General features: G+C 42.3%; 1 protein-coding gene across 1 annotated transcript; it reads left to right on the top strand.

The window, feature by feature from the left end:
* The first annotated feature begins 322 nt into the window (after nucleotides 1–322).
* Nucleotides 323–2302, top strand: JUN (Jun proto-oncogene, AP-1 transcription factor subunit). The gene has a single exon (XM_017805548.1). It carries the CDS (start codon nucleotides 679–681, stop codon nucleotides 1621–1623), a length of 945 nt encoding a protein of 314 aa, XP_017661037.1. The 5' UTR covers nucleotides 323–678; the 3' UTR covers nucleotides 1624–2302.
* The last annotated feature ends 18653 nt before the right edge of the window (nucleotides 2303–20955 follow it).

Raw genomic sequence — 20955 nt, 5'->3', positions numbered from 1 at the left:
CCCCCCCGCTGAGGCGGCCCCGCCGGACCAGCCCCGCGCGCGCGGGACGCGGTAACCAGAGAGTTCAAAAACAACGACGTCAGCCCACAGTGCCCCGCGCGCGCCCCCCGGCATTACGTCATCCCACAGTGCCCCGCGCGCGCTCAAGAAGCTTCGGAGCGGGGGGGGTGGCCATGGCGACCCGCGCGGGGCCCGCGCGCCGCGCCGGGCCACGCCCCCCCCGGGGCCGGGGCGGCGGCAGCCAATGGGGAACGCGCGGGGTGACATCATGCGCTATTTTTAGCGGGCCCGCGGCCGCTGATAAGTGAAGGGCTGCACGGCGGGAGCGAGCGCAGAGCGGGCGGGAACGGGAGAGCGAGCGCCGGGACAGGGAGCGGGAACGGGAGAGTGAGCGAGCGCCGGGACAGGGAGCGGGAACGGCAACTGCGCGGAGCCGGCCACGGAAAGTACTTGTGGCGGCGGAGCGGCGTCCCGGCAGCGCCGGCACAAGGAGGAGGGCGGCGAGGCGCCCCGCCAGGCCGGGCGGGCTCCCAGCGCGGCGGCAGCAGCAGCAGCCACCCCAGTAAGACTCCTCGTTTCTCCTTCCCCGGCTCCGCGTTCCCCTTCCCTGGGAGGGTCGGGGTGCCCGCGGGGAGCTGAGCGGCGGCCGGGCAGCTTCCCCTCCCCGGACTGTGTTCTATGAGTGCAAAGATGGAGCCTACTTTCTACGAGGATGCGCTGAGCGCCGGCTTCGCGCCGCCGGAGAGCGGCGGGTACGGATACAATAACGCCAAGGTGCTGAAGCAGAACATGACGCTGAACCTGTCCGACCCCTCCAGCAACCTGAAGCCGCACCTGAGGAACAAGAACGCCGACATCCTCACCTCGCCCGACGTGGGGCTCCTAAAACTGGCCTCGCCCGAGCTGGAGCGGCTCATCATCCAGTCCAGCAACGGGCTGATCACCACCACGCCGACCCCGACGCAGTTCCTGTGCCCCAAGAATGTCACGGACGAGCAGGAGGGGTTCGCCGAGGGCTTCGTGCGGGCCCTGGCCGAGCTGCACAACCAGAACACGCTGCCCAGCGTCACCTCGGCCGCGCAGCCCGTCACCAGCGGGATGGCACCTGTGTCCTCCATGGCCGGCAGCACCAGCTTCAACACCAGCCTGCACAGCGAGCCCCCCGTGTACGCCAACCTCAGCAACTTCAACCCCAACGCGCTCAGCTCCGCGCCCAGCTACAACACGAACAGCATGGGCTACGCGCCCCAGCACCACATAAACCCACAGATGCCCGTGCAGCATCCCCGGCTCCAGGCGCTGAAAGAGGAGCCACAGACTGTACCTGAAATGCCCGGGGAAACCCCTCCCCTGTCCCCCATTGACATGGAATCACAGGAGAGAATCAAAGCCGAGAGAAAGCGCATGAGGAACAGAATCGCGGCGTCCAAATGCCGGAAAAGGAAGTTGGAAAGGATTGCCCGGTTGGAGGAAAAAGTGAAAACTTTGAAAGCCCAGAACTCAGAGCTGGCATCCACTGCCAACATGCTCAGAGAACAGGTTGCACAGCTTAAGCAGAAGGTCATGAACCACGTCAACAGCGGGTGTCAGCTCATGCTCACACAGCAGTTGCAGACGTTTTGAAGAGACTCTTCAGCGGGAACTGTGATGTTGTGGTACAACTAAAACGGGCGAAATCCAAAGCGGCAGAGGCGTAAAGCTGATGGCAAAGGCTGGAAGGCTGTCCTGCCTGTGCTCTGAAGGCGCATGTGTGGAAAGACTGGCAAAGCCTTCGGCTGGAGCCGAGAGTGGAGCGGCCGGCGCCGCGCCGGGAAGGGCTATTCCTGCTCGGATGAGATGTCAGATCTTCGTTTAACATTGACCAAGACCTGCATGGACCTAACATTCGATGATCATTCAGTATTAAAGGTTAAACTGCAATAGAAACTGTAGATTGCTTTATGTAGTATTCCTTAAGAAAAAAAAAAAAACAAACAAAGTGGGAGGGAGGTTTGTGGGAGGCTGATTTAAAAAAAAAAAGAACTATTCTGCCTGCCTTCAAGTAAATTGTGTATGTACATATCTTTTTTTATTTTATTTTATGAAAGTTGATTAATGTCAATAAACTACTTCATGACTTTGTAAGTTATTTTTATGTTGTTTATTTGGGCACTGCCCAGTATTGTTTGTAAATAAGAGGCTTTTTTTTAGCACTCTGAGTTTACCATTTGTAATAAAGTATAATTTTTTAATGTTTCTGTTTCTGGAAAAAATTCTAGAAGGTTCTATTATATTTAAGAAAAAATAAAATAATTAAAATGTATTTCCCCCTCACACATTTTTTTTTTTTTTGCTAGTGGCTGAGTTGGGAAAATGCCCTTTGTGCTGGGCTCTGAAGGGTAGGGATTCTGCTGAACTTGCTGTCTAACTCCAGACATGTCCTGGAGAAAGTGAGAGGAGATGGGGAGAAGCCAGATCCTGGTCACTAAAACAATACAACTTCTTGGGTTGTCCTGGAGTTTTATTTCCCAGTTGTAGCCTGAGTGCCTTGGCTGCCACATTGCCAGGCCCAGTTCAGACAGCTGACTGACTTCAGGCAGGGTTGGAGAGGGGTAGAAAGCCAGGGAATGAAACTGTTCCATAACTGGAGCAACTGGGTACTTGATCTGACATGCTTTTTATTAAATTAATGCCCTCAAGAAGATAAGGCAAGCAGTTGTACTTCAAAAAAATGCTGTAGGCTTCAAAATAAAAATATTCACCTTCATTCCTGTGTTTTTTCCCAGGTAGGAGGTGATCCTTGTTTGTTAATATTTATGGCAATGCTGTCAGCAGTAAAGTAATTTTATAACCCTTCCCCTGTCTCTAAATCCTTTCCCTTTTGGGTGTTACTCTGGGTTCTAAACATTTTGGCAATAGAAAAGCTGGGAAAACTGAACTTAGTGGGAAATAAAAAGAGCAACTTGTTGAAAAACAGCAACTCCTGTTGCTTGTTTCCAGCAACTTGCTGAAAACAGCAACTTCTCTAGCACTTCCCAGGTATTTTTTTATAATGTAATCTTGGTTTTTAGTACAATGACAATATACAGATATAGCTTAGAAACCTGCTACGTTACTTGGGAGGGGGAGGGTGTGGAACAGTTTTATACCAGGATTTTCAACATGGTACCCAATTCATTTAATTTAGTAAACATACTTAAAGGAGACCAGATGTTTTCCTGCTTGCTGTTTGAAGCCTAACAGCTAGGAGGAAGTAGATGATACGAAAAGACAGCCAGAAAATATTAGAAATTCATTATTCTCAAGCAGGCATTATTCTAAGGAAAACAGTCTTTTTTTCCTTAGAAGAGGAATAAGCATAATTTTAATTGAAGTGACAGTGTTGCTTAAGGTCACTTCACAAGGTGACTAGATAATTTTATATATATACATACCTTTACTGTTATCAAAATGATACCCTGAACCTTGCAACTACTGTGGGTCAGTTCCTTACAGGAAGCATCAAGTATCTTCCCTTTAATGTTTTTTCCTTGAAAATGATATACATTTTATCACAAGGGGTTGTTTTAATGTTTAAAATATGGTAATCACCTTCCACATCCCAATCCAAGTGTCAAGGTAGGCACTGCTGGGCTGGTGTTTGCTGCTGTCAGAGGAGTACAACTGTAACAACACCAACCAAACAAAGGGTTACTAGGAGGATTCTGGAGTTTGCCAAGAGTACATTTTGCTGATGTCAGCAACCCGGAAGGTAAGTTGATTTTGACCATATGTAGGAATAGACAGCAGAGGGATAATACACAGCACTGCTGGGTGTGGTTTTACTGGGATTTAGCAAGTGCCAACTAGCAAAATAAGCAGGGCAAGGAGATTAATTACCTGCAAAGGTGCATGTTTAACTCTCAGCAGCACTGGGTTATGGAATAGATGTTACTAGCAAGCATTTTGCTTAATCACCTAATTACGTAAAAAATAAATACATTATATAAAATACTATGTTAATTAAACACAGCTGAGTGACAGTCTGCTCCACCCTGCCCTCATGCACACACAGACATTGCAGTTGTGTGTTTGCTCCCAAGGCTGACATTCTGTAGCAAGGGCAAAAAAGTCCCTGAGCAATGGTTGGTTCCTGGGACACAAGTAGTTGGTGGCCAGTCAGAGAATCTCCCAAGCAAGGTGGGGTTTAGTGCCAGTTGTGCAGTTTCACAGAAGACCAGGAGCAATTTAAGATGAACCCTTTCTTTGGTCCCACACCAAAATTGAGGATCAGGCCTAGGAGAGGGCAAAGTAGGTTTATATTCCCTCCACCTCCATGTGTTTTGTAAACAGCGTGGTGGGCCGAGAGCCTGTTGCTATCTGGTTCACTTCAGCCCAGATTAGAATCCAGCACTCTCAGGATATTAGCAGATCACTCTGTGATCAATACCCACAAGGGCAATGAAAGCCGTGCCTGCCTTTATATGTGGTGAAATGCAAAGTTTTAACACTTACTGAACTGCCAAGATTTAAATTGCCTAATGCACTGTGGGCCTTACTTCTATAAGGAATAGTCAGTTCTCTCTGAGATTCAGAGAGAAACTCTTTTTGTTGCCCCAGCTGTACTCACAAGGGAATATTTTGCAAATAACAGCATTGTGAACATGTATTTTGTTTGGCTGTGAGTGTTGTCAACGGATTCAGGAAGTGAAGTCAGAAAAAGGCAGGGTTTCAAACAGGGCAGGCTGCACAGAAATGCCTGGGCAAAGAGCCTCTAATCAGAACAACATGTTTGGGACACAGAATATTAATTAGAATTTAGGTCTCTATTGAAACCAACAAAACCCTCGCACTTCTATCGCATGAACAGAAGTGAGCTACAAAGGGGGGTTTGACAACCATTACTCACTGTACCATTTTAAATCCAAAGTACTTGTCATTATAGGAATAACAGCAAAATCTAACTTATTCTACAGTGGGACAGAGTTACACACCAGCCAGTTTCAATCTCAGAACACAGAAGTTACTTGTATGTACTTACATGTACTCCTACTTCTATGTACTCCTACATATCTGTAGGTCTAAAAAATACCAACCTCAAAACAGAGCACTTTAAATGCCAGCCTAAGGCAGCACATGCCCATTTAATAGTGAAGTCAGGACCAAGAGATGCCTTAGCTGTCTTTATTTTATAGGAAGCTGTCAGGAAATCCAGACAATATCCCTCCAAACCTGTGTGAAAAGTGACTGGCAATTTTGTCCCACGCAAAGGTCTAAGAAATCCATTACAATAATTACTTTCTGAAAAAGCAGCTTAGGCTGGGACAAGCTCGGGTGCTGCTGGAGAACCCCATGCTGTGCTATGTGCCATGGCCAGGAAAGTACAAGGCAGAACTGAAAAACCCCCACTTATCTTTAATATCAAGCCTAGTCCTTTATCTGTTCTCCACCTCTTCCTCCCTACTCCTATTCCCAAGATTTTGGTGTACCAGCATGGAGTTACTCACATCAAGAACTAAAACCAGTTCAGGCAAAGCTGGCTAAGTAGAACAAAAGAAGTTGCAAACATCATAAGTGAACACCAAATATTGCTAACAGGCAGCTGGACAGCAAGGAAATAACACTGGAAATTACCATATACACAAACCCATCATGAAACAGAATATACCTTCAGAACATCTGGCATTAGGGACAGGGAAGGAAGGTGGTATTAGCTTTGCAAGGAAAGGAAACCTCCAAGATGCAGATGGTTTGCTTTTTGGGAAGATAATTCTTCCAGAGAAGTGCTTGTTCCTCAGAATTACATGCTCTGCCCACGCCAGACCTGCACCCAAGGGCTGGTGGCAATCCTAATTCTACACATCCACATTGATGGTGACACGCACAGTATAAGGTGTCCCCTGAACAGAGAATGTGCCTCTCACAAAGAAAACTTGTAGAAAGTCATCATATAATTCACCGTGAAAGCCTCTGACTACTGAAACACTTCTGGAGTGGTTTTGCACAGCAGGGCCCTCTTTTCCAATTCTGCACATTATTCCTTGCAGGACATTTTTGTTAAGAAACAATGGAACTACAAAAATCAAATTAGACTTTCATCAAGGTCCCTTCTGTCCTTGAATATTCTGAAACACTAGAAGCACAGTTACAATGGGGAAGAATGGCGTTTTAAAAAGTTAATTAAATATTGAAAACACTGCTAATTTTTTTAGTTATAGAGTAACAACAGACATGGGGAGAACAAAACAAAAATCTAATTCAGAAAAATGAGTGAGTAACCTATTTTTGAAATCTTTTACAAAACTTGATAGGTCATGACTGACCTGATTAATCCAAATCTCTATAAAACACCTAGAAACTAACTCTGTAAACAAAAGTGGAGGAAGAACTAATATTTATTTTCCTCAGCCTCACAATTATTTTCTGGTTTGAGTCTTACATTCTCCAAGCAATCTTTAAGTTGAATCCTTAAACAAAAGTACCAGCAACTTGCTGGAAATATCTCTGAACTGTGAACTTTATTCCTTATTCTCTTTTAAATTAAAGCCCATTCCTGTGAAACCTGGCAGCATAACACCAAAGATGTGGGAAACAGGATACAATTCCAGCAGATGGAGCTCAAAAGCAAACAGTCCTGGAAGCAGCTGCACAGATGCCTGGAAGAGGAGCCTCTGCTCAGGTGGTGGAGTAGCCAAAAAAGACTTCAGATGAAACCTGTTATCATGTATGTGTAGTAAAACCAGAATAATGTTACCAGCTTCCCTGAATTCTTAAAATAATCACTGGCATGGATAGGGAGATCCTACATCATTTTAGTCATAGAATATCCACAGTTATTTCAGGGGACCCTGAGTGTTCAAACAAAGCATCCATGGCTATTTTTCTGAACTCTCATCCACAGTGATAAATTAGCTGGTGTGGCTTTTAGATGACTGCTGTTATCACACCTTTGTGTCCCAGATAACAAGCCACGAAAACTTGCACCATGCAGGGATTATCCAATACATGTCCCTGTCCAAACTCACAGCCTTTCTTTCACACAGCACTTGTATTGAGAAGAGATAACTGAAGGAGTTGTGAATCTCTGCTGAATGGGTCACTGGTAGGTTTAAAAGCAGGGCCTGCCTAGTTCAAGCGATGCAGTTCTCCAAGTGTGCCTGCAAATCAAAGCACCCTGGCAACCATGGAAAGATCATTTTCATCTGTGTCCAAAAGTAGTTCTAGAACTTTTAACAGTAGCAAGAACTGTGAGCTGCTGCATCCACCTTGTGAGCTCTGCTGGTTGTTTTATTTTCAGCTTGGAAAGTGAGACTTAAAAAGCTATAACACTTTACAGATATAGCTCAAGAGTTTAACTCCTGACATCTAACCTGGCTCAGGAGGCACCATAGGTTCTCCCTATGGCTCACAGAAAAGCACAGGCCTCTCCAGGGTGATTTGGATAAAGTAAATTGCTGAGTGAAGTCCCTGGGCCCCAGCAGGCTGCTTTTTTCAACTTAGGAGCCTCCAGTCAGGATGAAACCAGGGAGTAACGATTACCTGATTAGAATCAGAGACACTCCCTTTCACTAAACAGAGAAGTTCTGCAAACATCCACCACGTGTTTGTGATGAACAATTTCCCTATGCAAAGTTGTACTCTCCTGCAACCCATACATAATGCACACTCTTTTTTCCCTATCCAAATACTATGGTATCCCCAAACATTAACTGTTCAAAATTCCTCACAAGAAGTCATTAAAAACAAGGCTTACTATGAACCCTCCAGTGGTGTCTCAGAGCCCAATCAAGATATGATCTTTATCATGTTAATAATCACCAAGTGTCTGACCCAAATACCTGACGGGGAGAAAAAGAACTCAAATTCTCCAGGCAAAATCCATCTCCGGTTTTCTTGTTTGGCTTTGCTATCATACAGACTGTTCCCTCTGCTTCCTGACTGAACCAGGTAAAGTATTTATAAGTACATGTATTCTAATCAGTTAACAAAGTGCTTTAATATGCAGAATTACATAAAAACTATGTAAAACCATACAGTAAGTACAGCTGAATTCAGGACTGGCACTACAAGAGCTTACAGTTAATCTCCAGCCAGGTTACCAACCAAAGCCAAACCCTGGGAAGTTAACAGCAAATTTCCTTCTTTAACTGATAGATTGTAAGGAGATTTTAGTGCTCTTTGCCCAGGTCCCTCCTCCTTGAAGCAGAAATTTCTAACCAGTATCTCTCCAGTGCAGCACTTGCAGGGAGCAGCACAATTTCCAGGAGTGTGACCTGTGCAAAAGCAAAGCAGCGACTTTCCTCTGGGCAGATGGGTCTGTGCTTTTAATACATCAGCTTGGTTAGAGACTTCTGGGTTTTATTTCCCACTTCTGCACTCCAAAAACCACCTAAGCTTAGTATATTTAGGGAAGTGCCCCTGACTACACTTCACAACTACTGAAGCTTTTGCTTCCGTGTAATTTTGCAGAAGTAACAATAAATTTGACCACTTTGGTTGTTTCTCAAAATACTAACAGTTACTGAAAAACATAGCATGAGTCCTAAAGATGCTGAATATCCCAGCTTTGGAAATCAGGCCACTGATAAATATTGGAAAGAAAACATGTTTAAAAACCATTGTATTTTTTTATGTTGGGAAATGGGGATGTCAGAATTTCCAGACCAGAAAGAAAGAAAGGAAGAAAGAAAATGCACAAGGGCAAAACATTTTGTACCAGGAGCCTTTTTTTTTTCTTATCTTAGCCTCAGACTAAACTTTTATTTTCATAGGAAGGTTACAGAGCTCCAGCTCTTTCAAAGGGATGGTTTCAAACTGGTACACAAATATACACTGTTTTACTTTTTGATACAACTTGGGGCCTCGCTGCAGGACCTCAGGAAGCTTTAGCTGTGGTGCCTTATGAAGTTTCCAAGGAAGCAGTTCAGGTTTCTGTGCCAGTTTCGGCACTGCAGGAGTTAAAGCATTTGGCCACTACTGCTACAAGGGCTGCTGCTGCCAGGTGAGCACCCACAGATCCTCCTCCTGGCCTTATGGAGCTCTGCTTTGATGTATATAAGCATTTTTTTTATACAGTGCCAGCCTGAGCAGCCACCTTTTCCCTCCTCCTTTGCTGCTTCTTTTCCACTCCCTCACTTGTGCTGGTAGTGCTTTTTGGAATACTGCAGGATACTTATTTTAACCTGCATTGCTTCCCTTATTCTGTAAACTACAGAGCTCTATGAAGACCTGAAATGATGGGGGGTGACAAGGGGGGTGGAACATAAACACAGGTACAGGCAGTGGGGATGCGGCATCTGCTGAAAGAAATGCTCACGACTGCCACAGGCAATCTCCAAACTGCCACAGACTGGGGCACAACTCCTAAATTCATCCTTCCCAAGTTAACTTACAGTACAAAAATGCCCAAGCAGATTTTGCACCAGTTTGACTCAATTAATTTGAATTCACACTTTTGGTTAAACGAGCTCAACTTTCCATATGGACAAAGCCATAAAACGTGGTTTGACTTTCACAGGGAACATTTTTCATGCACCCATTAACTTGAACAAGAACTGTGAGACCTTACTGTACCTGCTTATGAAACTGTTTTTGTTAGATGACTAACTTTATGCATATATATTTTAAATTATTTAAGAGGGCAGTGAGGTTATTATCCAAAGCCTTATAAATGGAATTTCTTGCACATGTTCCTGATATTGGCTTCCATGTCTGTTTTGAATTTACTTACAAAATACACTACCACACCCACAATTAATTTCAAGCTGTTTCCTTGGCCCCCTCTGTTCACTGCATTATCATTCTTATGTGCAGAAACTGCTTCTGTGTTTTCCCTGAACAGGAAATGCCAGGCTGGCAACACGAGAAAGGCTTGGATTTTAGCTAAATGTTAATGTTTATTGCTGTGGGTTGAATGTGGCAACTTGGTTAAGGAAATGCTCTCCCAGTCAGGCTCTCTAACACCTATTTGCTACTACCAAAGCCAGATACAGTTCCAATCAAACTCTAACAGTAACAGTGACAACGTGTGGTGACAAAAGCAACAAAGTAATAAAATCAGGGAAGGAAAGGTCTTACGAAGTTACTCTTTTTCTGTTACAAACAGCCCAATTCCCAAGCCTGTTGCCAATCAGGGACACCAGCAGCTCAGTTGCAGAAGTGTGGGCACTGTAGTCCCACCTGATTTTCTGTAGCCTTTCTAATGGTGCTCTCTCCTGAAATTTAGTTCTCAGTGTTTTGGCACATCTAAGAAGGAAGAGCTCACATTTATCCCCTTGGGAACATCCCAGCACAGCAGCACAGCCCCAGCAATCCATGGAAGCAGTGCCACCCATCTCACCCTTCCTGCCTCTTCAGGAGGGTCTGACTTCTACACTGGGTCTGGTGACCCAGGGGAATCAGGAAGAAATAAAACTCCTTTTCTTTACAACTGTATAGAAACAGGAACAAGCGAGACCCATCAATCACCATACAGAAATCAACCCAGATTCCTCACTGTTCCTGGGGTTCAGCTGATACCACTTCAGCCACCAGCACATCAGTGATGAATTTGAGTTCTAATTCCAACTACAGCTTTACATGAGGAGCTGCTTCTTAGTCCCACACGTGATTTTCCATAAGTGCTGGTTGAGATCTACAGTGCAGAAGAGAAGTGCTGAGCTTAATTCTCCTTCTTCCAGGCACTCCATGTCTTGGCTTAAAAAACAAAACCGAAACGCCCCAAACCAAACAACTGGGTCTTGGCCTAAACCCTCCCTCTGGTTTGGATGTTCAGAATAATACTGACTTCACAGAGATTTACTCTCTGATTTCAATGAGTCTCTGAGCTCAAAAAGAAAAGTTTTTTAAGTACAGGTTGAAAACAAACAGAAACTCTCCATGTAGCCAGGAAAAATTGCCACTTTTTCCTTACAACCAAAAATGATTATTTGTAATGATGAAGCTCCAAAAAAATCTATGAATGGCTCTTGCAACTCATGAGAAGAGTCAGAATAAAAGTAGAGCTCTCAAATACTGAGAATTTTTAATCGCTTTCTATTTCCTTTATGGACATCCATCAGTATTTGCATAGTCTAAAGCCCCTCACATACGAACAATGATAAATTCAAATGTATTTTGATTTGTTTCTTAAACTGTATTAAACTGTGTTTAAGTATTGCTGTATTTTGAGCTAAAACTGGAGAACTGTGATTCACCACATCAAAAAAAAGCTGTGATTCTTCAAGTCCATTTGCCTAATATCTGCTTGCCATACCTAACATCACAAGCCTCATCCCAATGTTGAATTTAGCTATTATTTGATACTTTATGCTCTGAGATTCCTTCCTTAAGTCTGAAGCTTTAATTTAAGCCAGCTGTTCCACAATAACTCAACATGTGTGGGATTTTCCCACTAAACGAAAATGATAACTAGGACTTCTTTTATTTTTAAAGATATATTATGTCCATTGAGAAATGGCCCCTTTGAACTAAAGGCAAGGAAACGGTCGAAGTTGGTTCACCCCTGGAATGTGGAAATGATCCTGTGCAACACGGCTGGGTTGGTGCTGTTATTGCCTTGACCGTGTTATGGTTTAATGTACAAACTTATGTTGGCTTTTTTAGCTTTCCATTTTTACTGACTTACACAATTTCACGTTGAAAATTAATACATGGATATTAATATATGCAACATAATATTCTAAACAAATATTTCTATTCAAATTATTTTTCTTCTGAATAGCAAACACTAAAGACTATTTGTGTTCATGAGGGAGGGTGTATACAGGTACATCTGTACTGTAGAATGCTACTGGTTTATTATTGAAATACAGACAATTTTAGCATTGAAATACATCAGTTTTCAATACCATTTTGATCACAAGAAAATGGGAAATGGCCTCTAGAAAAAAAAGCCCTGCCATACCAGAGGCAATGGTAGGTAAAGGGTTAAAATCAGTGCAGTATTTAAGAGTAACAGAATGTTTTCCTGCAAACTCCTTCTATGGTGTGATCCAGGGGAAGGTCCAACTTAAGTGCTGGATGTTCATACAGGATTTCCTCTGACTAATGCTGTCAGCATTCAAAACTTTGAATTTAAAATGTGGGTGTTCTGCACAGATAGGAGATTTACCATTTACAATTTCTGATTCGAAAATGAATGGAAATGACTCTGATTTTCAGATTCCTTTGCTGTACGTGGAACGACAGCAGAAAATAAGGAAGTCACTCAGTGGCATATGCTGGGATTGCCTGCCAAGCTTTTACACAAGCCTTTTATATCTGGATGGGATTCACAGGAAGCTTGTACAGGAAGGCCTTTTCCTTCCTTATTTTTGAAAAGCTTTGTTGGATTGAAATTATGCCAGTGAGTAGAAGAGGGGAAGGGGGAACAAACCACCATCCTGGTGGTTTTGGTGCCAATCCATACAAAACTGAAAGTCACATCTAGACAACATTAATGCAACCTGTTGTAAAATAAACTAACAAAAACAACTCTGCAGAGCACAAGAGATGTTTAATAGTTTCTGATTTAAAAGATTCAAAAAGAAAAAATAATGCAAGAACTAAACCAAACAGTATGGAAAATGCAAATCTGAGATGGAATCTGCTACAATTGAGCTAAATTTGCCAATATTTCTAGCAAACATGCCACGGCCACATACACTCTCTAGCAGGTTTGCTCTGAATTCTATTGCAAGCTCTGGCTGCCTCAGATAATGTTTAAATAGAGGTATTTTATTGAATTAAACATGAAGTCACTAATAGCACTTGAGCTGTCACTACAATATCCCTTCTATTGACTTCTTAATGTCACGTTTATCCCATTTCCATGACACAATATTAACTTTTAATTGAAACTAAGCTTTCCCTCTGTCTTGTGACACAAGGGAAAAAGAAGGTTGATTCTAGCTATTAAAAACCACTATTCCTTCCTTAATCTGTGTCTTCTAAAATCCCTAGTGAGCATATTACTGCTCTGTGTACTATTATACTTAATGAGCCAAAGATCTTGCTTCACTGGGAAGCATGTAATATAAAAATATACCTACAGGTGGACTTCAGTGGGTCTAGAGGCATCCTCAGCATCTACCACATCACCTGGCAGGGGTCCCACAACTCTCAGAGAACTCAATTTAACCCCGAGAGTCTCATAAACCCAGAACTGCAATTTAGGCAAGGAGGAAAAAAATACCCAAAACAACCAACAAACGTAGAAACAAACAAACAAACAACCCCCCCCCCAAACTTTAAAAACTTTCTCAAATAGGGAATGCTTCAACTGCACAGTAAAGGAGACTGGGTTTGTAAATGAGTGGGTTGATGACAAAGGGATAATGGGGGGGGAGGAGACTCAAAAATGCATAAGGTAGCAAAATTCAAAGGATGAAGAGGAGAGTAGTGCATGGACAGTGGAAGACATCAAAAGCATTAGGAGGGAAGATTGAAAAGACACAGCTCTTGTAAAGACTGTTGGGGGAGGTGTGCAGTTCTCTGCCACTGCACAGCAGAACCAAACATTCAAATTATGAAAGCTATTATTAAAAAAAAAAAAAGGATGCTGGAATAATGATTCAAACTTGTGCCTTGTCCACAGAGTAGCTCCAGCACAGGTACCCACTCCGTGTACCCACATTGTGAGAAAAGGCATTGCCAGGGAAAACAAAATCCATACTGGTGTGTTTGCATTGCTCCTGTGACCAAAACTCTGTGCAGCAAATACTTCTCTGCTCACAGTGCAGACTAGAGGAGCAAGGAATAAAAGACTTAGAGTCAGGAATGGGAATGGAGAAGTCTGAAATGAAAGCTCTGGTTCAGATGAGACTGCACATGATCTGCAGAGCGATGGAAACTGAGGGGGCAGCCAGGTCATGCCTTTCCCCTGCTGCATGAATCACCCTTTGAATGGAAATTTGAGTAGGAAGACATAATGGCTTGGGAACAAAGGGAGCTGCTGGAATATCACAGGTGCAGCCCAACAGAGAAGGATGTTTTGGGACGTGCCAAGGAAAGCAAACACCGTGAATCTGGAGGAGTTGTCAGGACTTTGTGATTTGGGGAGCTCTCCAAATCAACGAGGGTGCTTCTCAGGGAGTCAAAGAGACAGGAGTGGAGCTGAGGTCCAGACTCAGTGCTCCAATTAATCGATTCCTTAATGCTAAAGCAGAATTCAGAATTCAGAAATGACAGGAGGTGCTGGTGTCCTGCTAAAGTTTCCAGGAGTCAGACTTGTACTGCACCGAGGCACTCCCTGCAGTGGTGGATGTGTAAGTATATACTTTGCTAACTGGAACTAAAGTGAGGTGCAGGAATCCAGATCCTGACATACAAGACACATTCTGGGGGAGCCAAAACAGTCAAAGCCAGAGGGTTCAAACAGAAGAGAGGGGGAACTGCCAGAACTTGGAAAGGGAGATAACATGGGAATCAACTCTATATGCCCCAGAAAACCTTCTAGTAATGAGAAATACTGTGAAACTGAGCAACAGGTACTCACTAAAATACAGAATTACAGGCAAACTAAAACACTAATATGAAAGAAACAATTCCATACCCATGACTTTCTAGCACTGCTATACCAGGAAAGTCAAACCTCATTTTGATATACAACAAACATAGAGTGAATGTAACTGAAAATCCAAGATGATTATAACTAGTTGATCAGGTTGGAATACAACAAATGCTAATAACTAGAATAAATAAATAAATAAGTGCTTCCATATCTTTTTCCAGGAGAAGGAAGGAAAAATACCATTTTTTTTCTAAAATGTGGTCACAAGGAAGCCCCTTGAATAATTTGAATTGCCTAAAGACAGAGATAATGCTATAGATAGAACAGTGAAGATGCTGGTGATAGATTTGTATAATCACTAAGAACCAAATTCTGCTTGTGTACTGCTGTAAATTCAGAATAGTAGTCCACAAAGCAAAGCAAATTTGGCCAAAAGGCTTCTGTGGGAGTGCAGTGGCACTGCCATCCCCACCTCCTGGGGACAAAGCTGCCGGTAAGGTGAGCCCACGGGGCATAGGGGGTTTGAGGAGGATCCTGGTCTTCAACAGCCACAGAACTTCCATAAAGTATTTTCCTCTGTAAGATTTCACTGACAAAGTTTCTGTTCCTGACTCAAAACCACAAGGGCTTGTTTGGTTCAAAATAGTAAAAAAAAAAATCTGCCCATTTTGGAGAAAAACCCTGGCCCTCTCTCCATTTGGTTTTGTTGATCCTCGAAGCTGCCTCAGCATTTGGTAACTCAATACTTTTACATCATTTACATTTTATTCCAATGATAGGAGGGCTCGTGTTTTGCCATAACTGCTTTCTGTCAGCCTTGGTCTGGAAGGACACATTTAAAGCTCTAAAATTATAAGATAAAAATTATGACACTGATACAACTTCAAGCCAGTGAACTGGAAAATGGTAACTCCTTATTAGTAGAATCAGTATTAGTTTCCATGTTTAGTCAATAGATTGACAACCAAAATAGTTCTTAAATTTAAATTAAGCTTGTGAAAGTACAGACTTCTGCAGAATAAATATGTATAGAAACAAATAACTAGTAATACTTATCACTTAGACACAAAAATTGTAATATTTCTTTTTTAACTTTGTATTATGAAAATTGCTAAATAACTAAATATGTATTTCATCATATCACAACTAACATTTTTTCTGCCTCTTTCAAACCAACTTTTATTTATTTATTATGTTCTGAAACAAAAACACTGCTTTTCTTTAGCTCTGTGAAGCTAAAATAGAAAGGTTTTTTTTTTCTTCTGCCTCCACTGTGTAGCTTTTCAGAAAACTACCTGGCAAGTAATTCCATGAAGAACTTTGGAAAAATACTTAAATCTAATTATTCAAAAACTTGAATGGCAAAAAAATAGTTTCTAAGTAGTTTGGTCACTCTTCTTAAATTCACTGATATATTCATGGTAAACTGGAAAACAATCCTAATCCTCACTTTGGTGAGTTATGTTCTTTAAGCCTCATTCCTGCAGCCAGATCCCACCCTCCTGCTCTGTGGGCATTTCCAGCCATCAGGGGCACTTTGCAGGTGTGTGTTATCCACTCACAGTCACCCCAGGTTGGCAACTTAATAAAAGTACATGTCAACCTTTGGAAAAAAGAACAGTTTGCAATGCAGGGGTGCAGGACAACGTGATCTTCATTTGGTTATGCCTGAGGAAACAGCACTACAGGGTTGGGATAAGGCTGTGGTTTGGAAATGGAATAAAATACCTGAGCTGTTACACCAGCTGTTGCATTGTCAGTACCTTGCCAGCATCCCTGAGCAGTGGACACATCCAGGAAGCTGTGCCTTCTGCAGGTCCCTGCTTCCAGCCCCGTGCCTGGCACAGGCCCCGCAGGGGGGGCTCTGTCCTGCCAACGAGCCGCAGGAGGAGCAGAGTCAGACACAGAACACGAGGCTGAGCAGCTCAGCTTTCCCCTCCTCAGCTGCCCCACTCAGGCCCCCTGATCCACATGCCCTGCATGTGCCAGTTCCACTCAGGGGATGGCACTTTCCTAGGGAACACCTCCCATCTAAATACCAGCCAGGGCAGAGGTTGCTCAGCCCCAGGAAGGCCCCGAGCCTGCTCTCTACAGAAATGTGACTAACACAGACTGATCGCTCAGCACCAAAGCTCCCCTCCTGACTTGCCTAATTTACTGCACTTCATCTTTAGGCAAAACTAAGCACCACATTTTGCCTCTTGCAGACATTCTGACTAGTCAGCTTCTCCTCCAGTGTTATAATAAGTCAAGCTCACTCTAATCATCACCACGAGCACTTGTAGCACTGCTGTTTCTCAACCCAGCTATACCTAAATATAGTTCAACCTCAACCAGCTCAGCCACACTCAGATTCCTGGTTATCCAAAACAAAGCTTTATTCGTGAGCCATGTTTATTAAGGAAAATGCCTTGATTACCCGGAGATATTTCTCCATCCCTCATCATGTCTGGATAATGTAGTTGGCTTTATTATCTCTTCCAGACTGGTTATTTCACAGCGAGAGACGTTCCCAATAACCAGCTCGGCGAGAGCCTCGGTGGAGGAAGGGTGACCTCTGCAGGTGCCTCATGTCCCTTCTCAGTCCCTCTAACCACACTCGAGGTGTACTTTGGGTTGCTTTCATCTTGGAGAAATTAAAATAGAGAAAATTAAACGTATATTTGATGATGACATGGCAACATAAAATAAGCCAGAAAACACGGGCCCGCGTTAATGTAAGAAATAAATGTTCATCGCTGAGAAGTCAGAAAACAATACTTCAAAGGACAGAAACTTCAAAGCACTCTATAACTTCAAAGCACTGCTCCAACAGTAATGAACACTTAGGACATGTCTGTGAGGTAGAAAAAAATTTCCTTTTTTAATGCTTGTGTAAACAGGGCACAGGGATTAAGGGATTGGCCCAAGGACACAAGTTAGTGGCAAAACTGAGATTGCACATCAGAAATAACTGGCTCAAGTCTCCCAGGTACAGCTGGATTGAAACAGTTCCCTGCATGGCCACTCATTCAGCAGAGGCAAAAACTGAGATCTTTCCTATCAGTAGCATCACCTGTCCTTCAAATCTGTAAATTTAGCAAAGCCAATCATTTCCTTTTTAAAATAACCTAATAAATAACCTTTTAGAATAACCTAACAACCCAGTCCTTGAATACATGAAGCTAAAAAAGGCCAGCAAAATAAAAGAGGTCTGTGATGTACTTAGCAAGAGAAACACAATCACCTTATGTTCCTCAGACAACAAATAAATACAAAAAATAACAAAGAAGGCCAAGGATTGGCATCTTCCTCTCTCCAACTTACTTCTTTTCTTAGATCTTTTGTAATATTGAATTTTGCCGTTTTGATTTTCAATGAAGAGCTTCCTGCTGATCCCACATATTTGTGCCCTCATCCACTTAAATTACAGGAGAAGAGGTGTGGAACCTTAATATTTTTCCCTTCTCTAAAACATTTACATGTCAAATAAAGTGAGTTAGTAAGTTAAAAAGATACAAACAAAAAAGCATCCCTCAAATAGCCAATTCTGAACCTCTTTATGAAGTCATTGTTGGAACAAAGGCTTAATTCTATAAGTAGTTAAAATAGTAATTAAAAAATAAGGGTTTTTAAAACATAATTTCTAAAAATGAATTCATACAATAAGCTTCCAAAATTTTCTTGCCAACTGTGATTCTTGTTAAAGACAGAATTTTCTCCTGAGTCAGATATTTATAATGAGGAACTTTTTAAAAAAAAAAAATGCATAATTATATTTTGAAGACTGTGATTTGCATCTCACAACACGTCATTTACTGCTTATTACTTTCCCAAAATAAAGTCCCACAGTGGCTCTGAAAGAGATGGTGCCTGCAAATATTGTTCAAATGTTCCTCCTCAAGGCCAGTGAGGAGAACTGCACCCTTCCATCTGTACTAGGATCGCTTCCCAGGGAAAATTCTGTATTCAGAACCCCGGGAAATTACTGCCAAACTAACAGACTCCTAAAGAATATCATCGTTTCTTTTTGTAAATTTTTTCACGAGTTCTAAAAATTCTTGTGCCATCTCTACTAACAACACTGCTCAGCACTCAACGTTTTCCACTGCCACAGCTCACAACTTTCCTGTGGAGCTGATAAGTATTGTTATCTCTCTTTGGCATGGGAAGAATAACAACGACAACAAGTAGATCCCATTTCCCCAAATGTTAAGTAAAGACTAATTTACTCAAGGCACAGACAGATCTTCGGTACTTTACTAAGTGAAATCTGAAGACTAAATAATTTTCAGATCCCAGACTGAGCCACTGGCAGATTTGGGAACAAAATTCAGTCCTCCTGACTCCCTGCAATAAACCATGGTTTTCCATGTTATGAGTTAACAATCATTAACTAAATGACAAAGGTTTTGCTATTCTTGGTGTAGTGCCCTTCTTTGCATTTCAGAGGAATTACTGGGCTCTTAAATTGGCTGTCAAATTTGCTGACTTGATACTTGGCTGGCTTTCAAAATATATATTAAAATTCTTGCCTTTCCTGGCTATTTCTTCAATAAAACTTTTTTTTTTAATAGAATAAATTTTGCGATCTCTCTTATAAAATTAAAGTCAACAGAAAAAAAATTACAAATCTTATCAGTCACACTGTACCCACTACTAAAGAAAATACATGCAAAGGCAGCAGGACCCAGCAGGAAGGGCACTGAACTAAGAAACTGATGCCAAAAATTCCCATTTCCTTAAAGAATGTCATGCTTTCAGCTTCTGGGAGCATTTTACTTCTAGGTCTTCCAGAACTCTGTAATCTCAGTTTCTCTCTCAATTGGTTTCAAAATGTGTACATAATTATTACTTTGTGTCCTTATCTCCATAAGGATTTTTAACGGCAATAAATTAAATTAATTACAGCTAGATTCCAAGGCCCTATCCATATGGAAGACTCTACAAGTGCACAGATTCCAAGCTCTAATTATCTTTTAAGTATTGCACACTGAATCACATGCCTTGATCCACCTCATGTAACAGAATTAACTTCCAGACAGACTCTGTGTTAGAGCAGCAATGACAAGATAATTGGCCTTTAAGTTAAATACACCCCATAGACTGCAGTTGTAGCTCATCCTAGAAAGGCTGGATCACTTCTTATAATCAGCTGCTTATACAGTTTATTTTTTATCTTGGTCTTTATGCTTTTATTTCATTCCTTTATAGGGTTTTCACCTGCAGAGGTGGCAGTGTGGACTCTCATGTCAGATCATACCAGAGGTGTGATTGTGGCAACAGTAACTATGCCGCCAACTTCCTTTTGTCCTGTTTAATCGACTGGTCATTTAGGGACCTACAAAAACCAGCTTGGCCAGAGGAACAGAGAAACTCGACAAACAAATATCTTCTATTCAAATATCAGATTCACAAAAGCTTTTTTTTTTATTCCTAATTACGTGTAAAAAATCTGGAAGAAGATTCCAATTGGAATATCTTTACATATCACAGACTTCTGGTATTAAACTGCACTTGTTGCTAAGGAAGAAGAGAGGAGATCAAAGGACTTCTAACAACTAGAAACCCAAAGGTGAGGGAGTTTCGATTTCTTTCTCATTCTTTAAAGATTTATCTCTGAACGACAACAGTTGTTGTTCATAGTTCCGTGAAAAGAAAGAAACTACGTGAGCCTGCCTTGCTACTTCCTATTTACCTTCCCACAACACCTCAATTCACTCTTGGATTAGCAGCATGATGGTGCAGTCAAGCACCCTGTTTGTAAACCCATATGCAATCCAAGTCCTGAGGACTAAAAAGGAAGAGCTGGTGGAAGGCATAAGGGACCCAGACCAGCTCCTGCACTCACAGACAATGGGATTTTTACTCCAGAAAAAAAGACGCTCATGAGTTTCTACAGGACACGAACAGAAAAGAACTCTCGGATTTTAGACATACTCATTTCTCAAGGTGAACGAGCCTGCAAGGTCTTTTTTTACCCATGTTTAAAGCAAGTGGAGCCAAGACTTTATAGCAAGATAAGAAAATACGTTGGTGAAGTAAAGGAAAGCATTAGAGATGCCAGAAGACAATTGGTTGGGTATTTATTTGAAAAAGATAAGGTTTGGCTTGAAAATAGCAGTGAACAGCACCAGGGGAAAAAAGACAGTCCTGGAAGAATAAAGCATAAGTGGGCTACTAAGAAGAAAGGAAAAGAAACTCAACTTCCAAGGACAGCCAAGCCTAGAAAAGATGGTGCTGCTGCTGACGTCTTTGCTGCAGTTGCCAAAGGCTCTCTCTGAGTTAGAGAAAACACTCAAAGAAAATGATATCACTGCGCTAAACTCTACCAGTGAAACACTTCTGCATGTTGCAGCTGCTCATGGACATCCACTGATTGTGGAATATTTGATCAGCAAAGGTGCAAAGACAGGTGTGAAGGACAGAAAAGGGAGAACAGCCCTGCACAGGGCTGCTGAGAGAGGCCATGGTGACGCAGTCGAAGTGCTTCTCCGGGGTGGTGCTTCTATGCACAGTTTGGGCAT

The sequence above is a fragment of the Lepidothrix coronata genome, unplaced genomic scaffold (genome assembly GCF_001604755.1).
Source record: "Lepidothrix coronata isolate B3197 unplaced genomic scaffold, Lepidothrix_coronata-1.0 Scaffold12, whole genome shotgun sequence".
Taxonomy (NCBI): Eukaryota; Metazoa; Chordata; class Aves; order Passeriformes; family Pipridae; genus Lepidothrix; species Lepidothrix coronata.
The sequence above is the reverse complement of the archived record's forward strand: the minus strand, read 5'-3'. Positions and strand labels throughout refer to the sequence as shown.

What these genes read in the sequence shown, in the direction of transcription:
- JUN (XM_017805548.1), top strand. Translation starts at nt 679, where the DNA reads ATGAGTGCAAAGATGGAGCCTACTTTCTACGAGGATGCGCTGAGCGCC.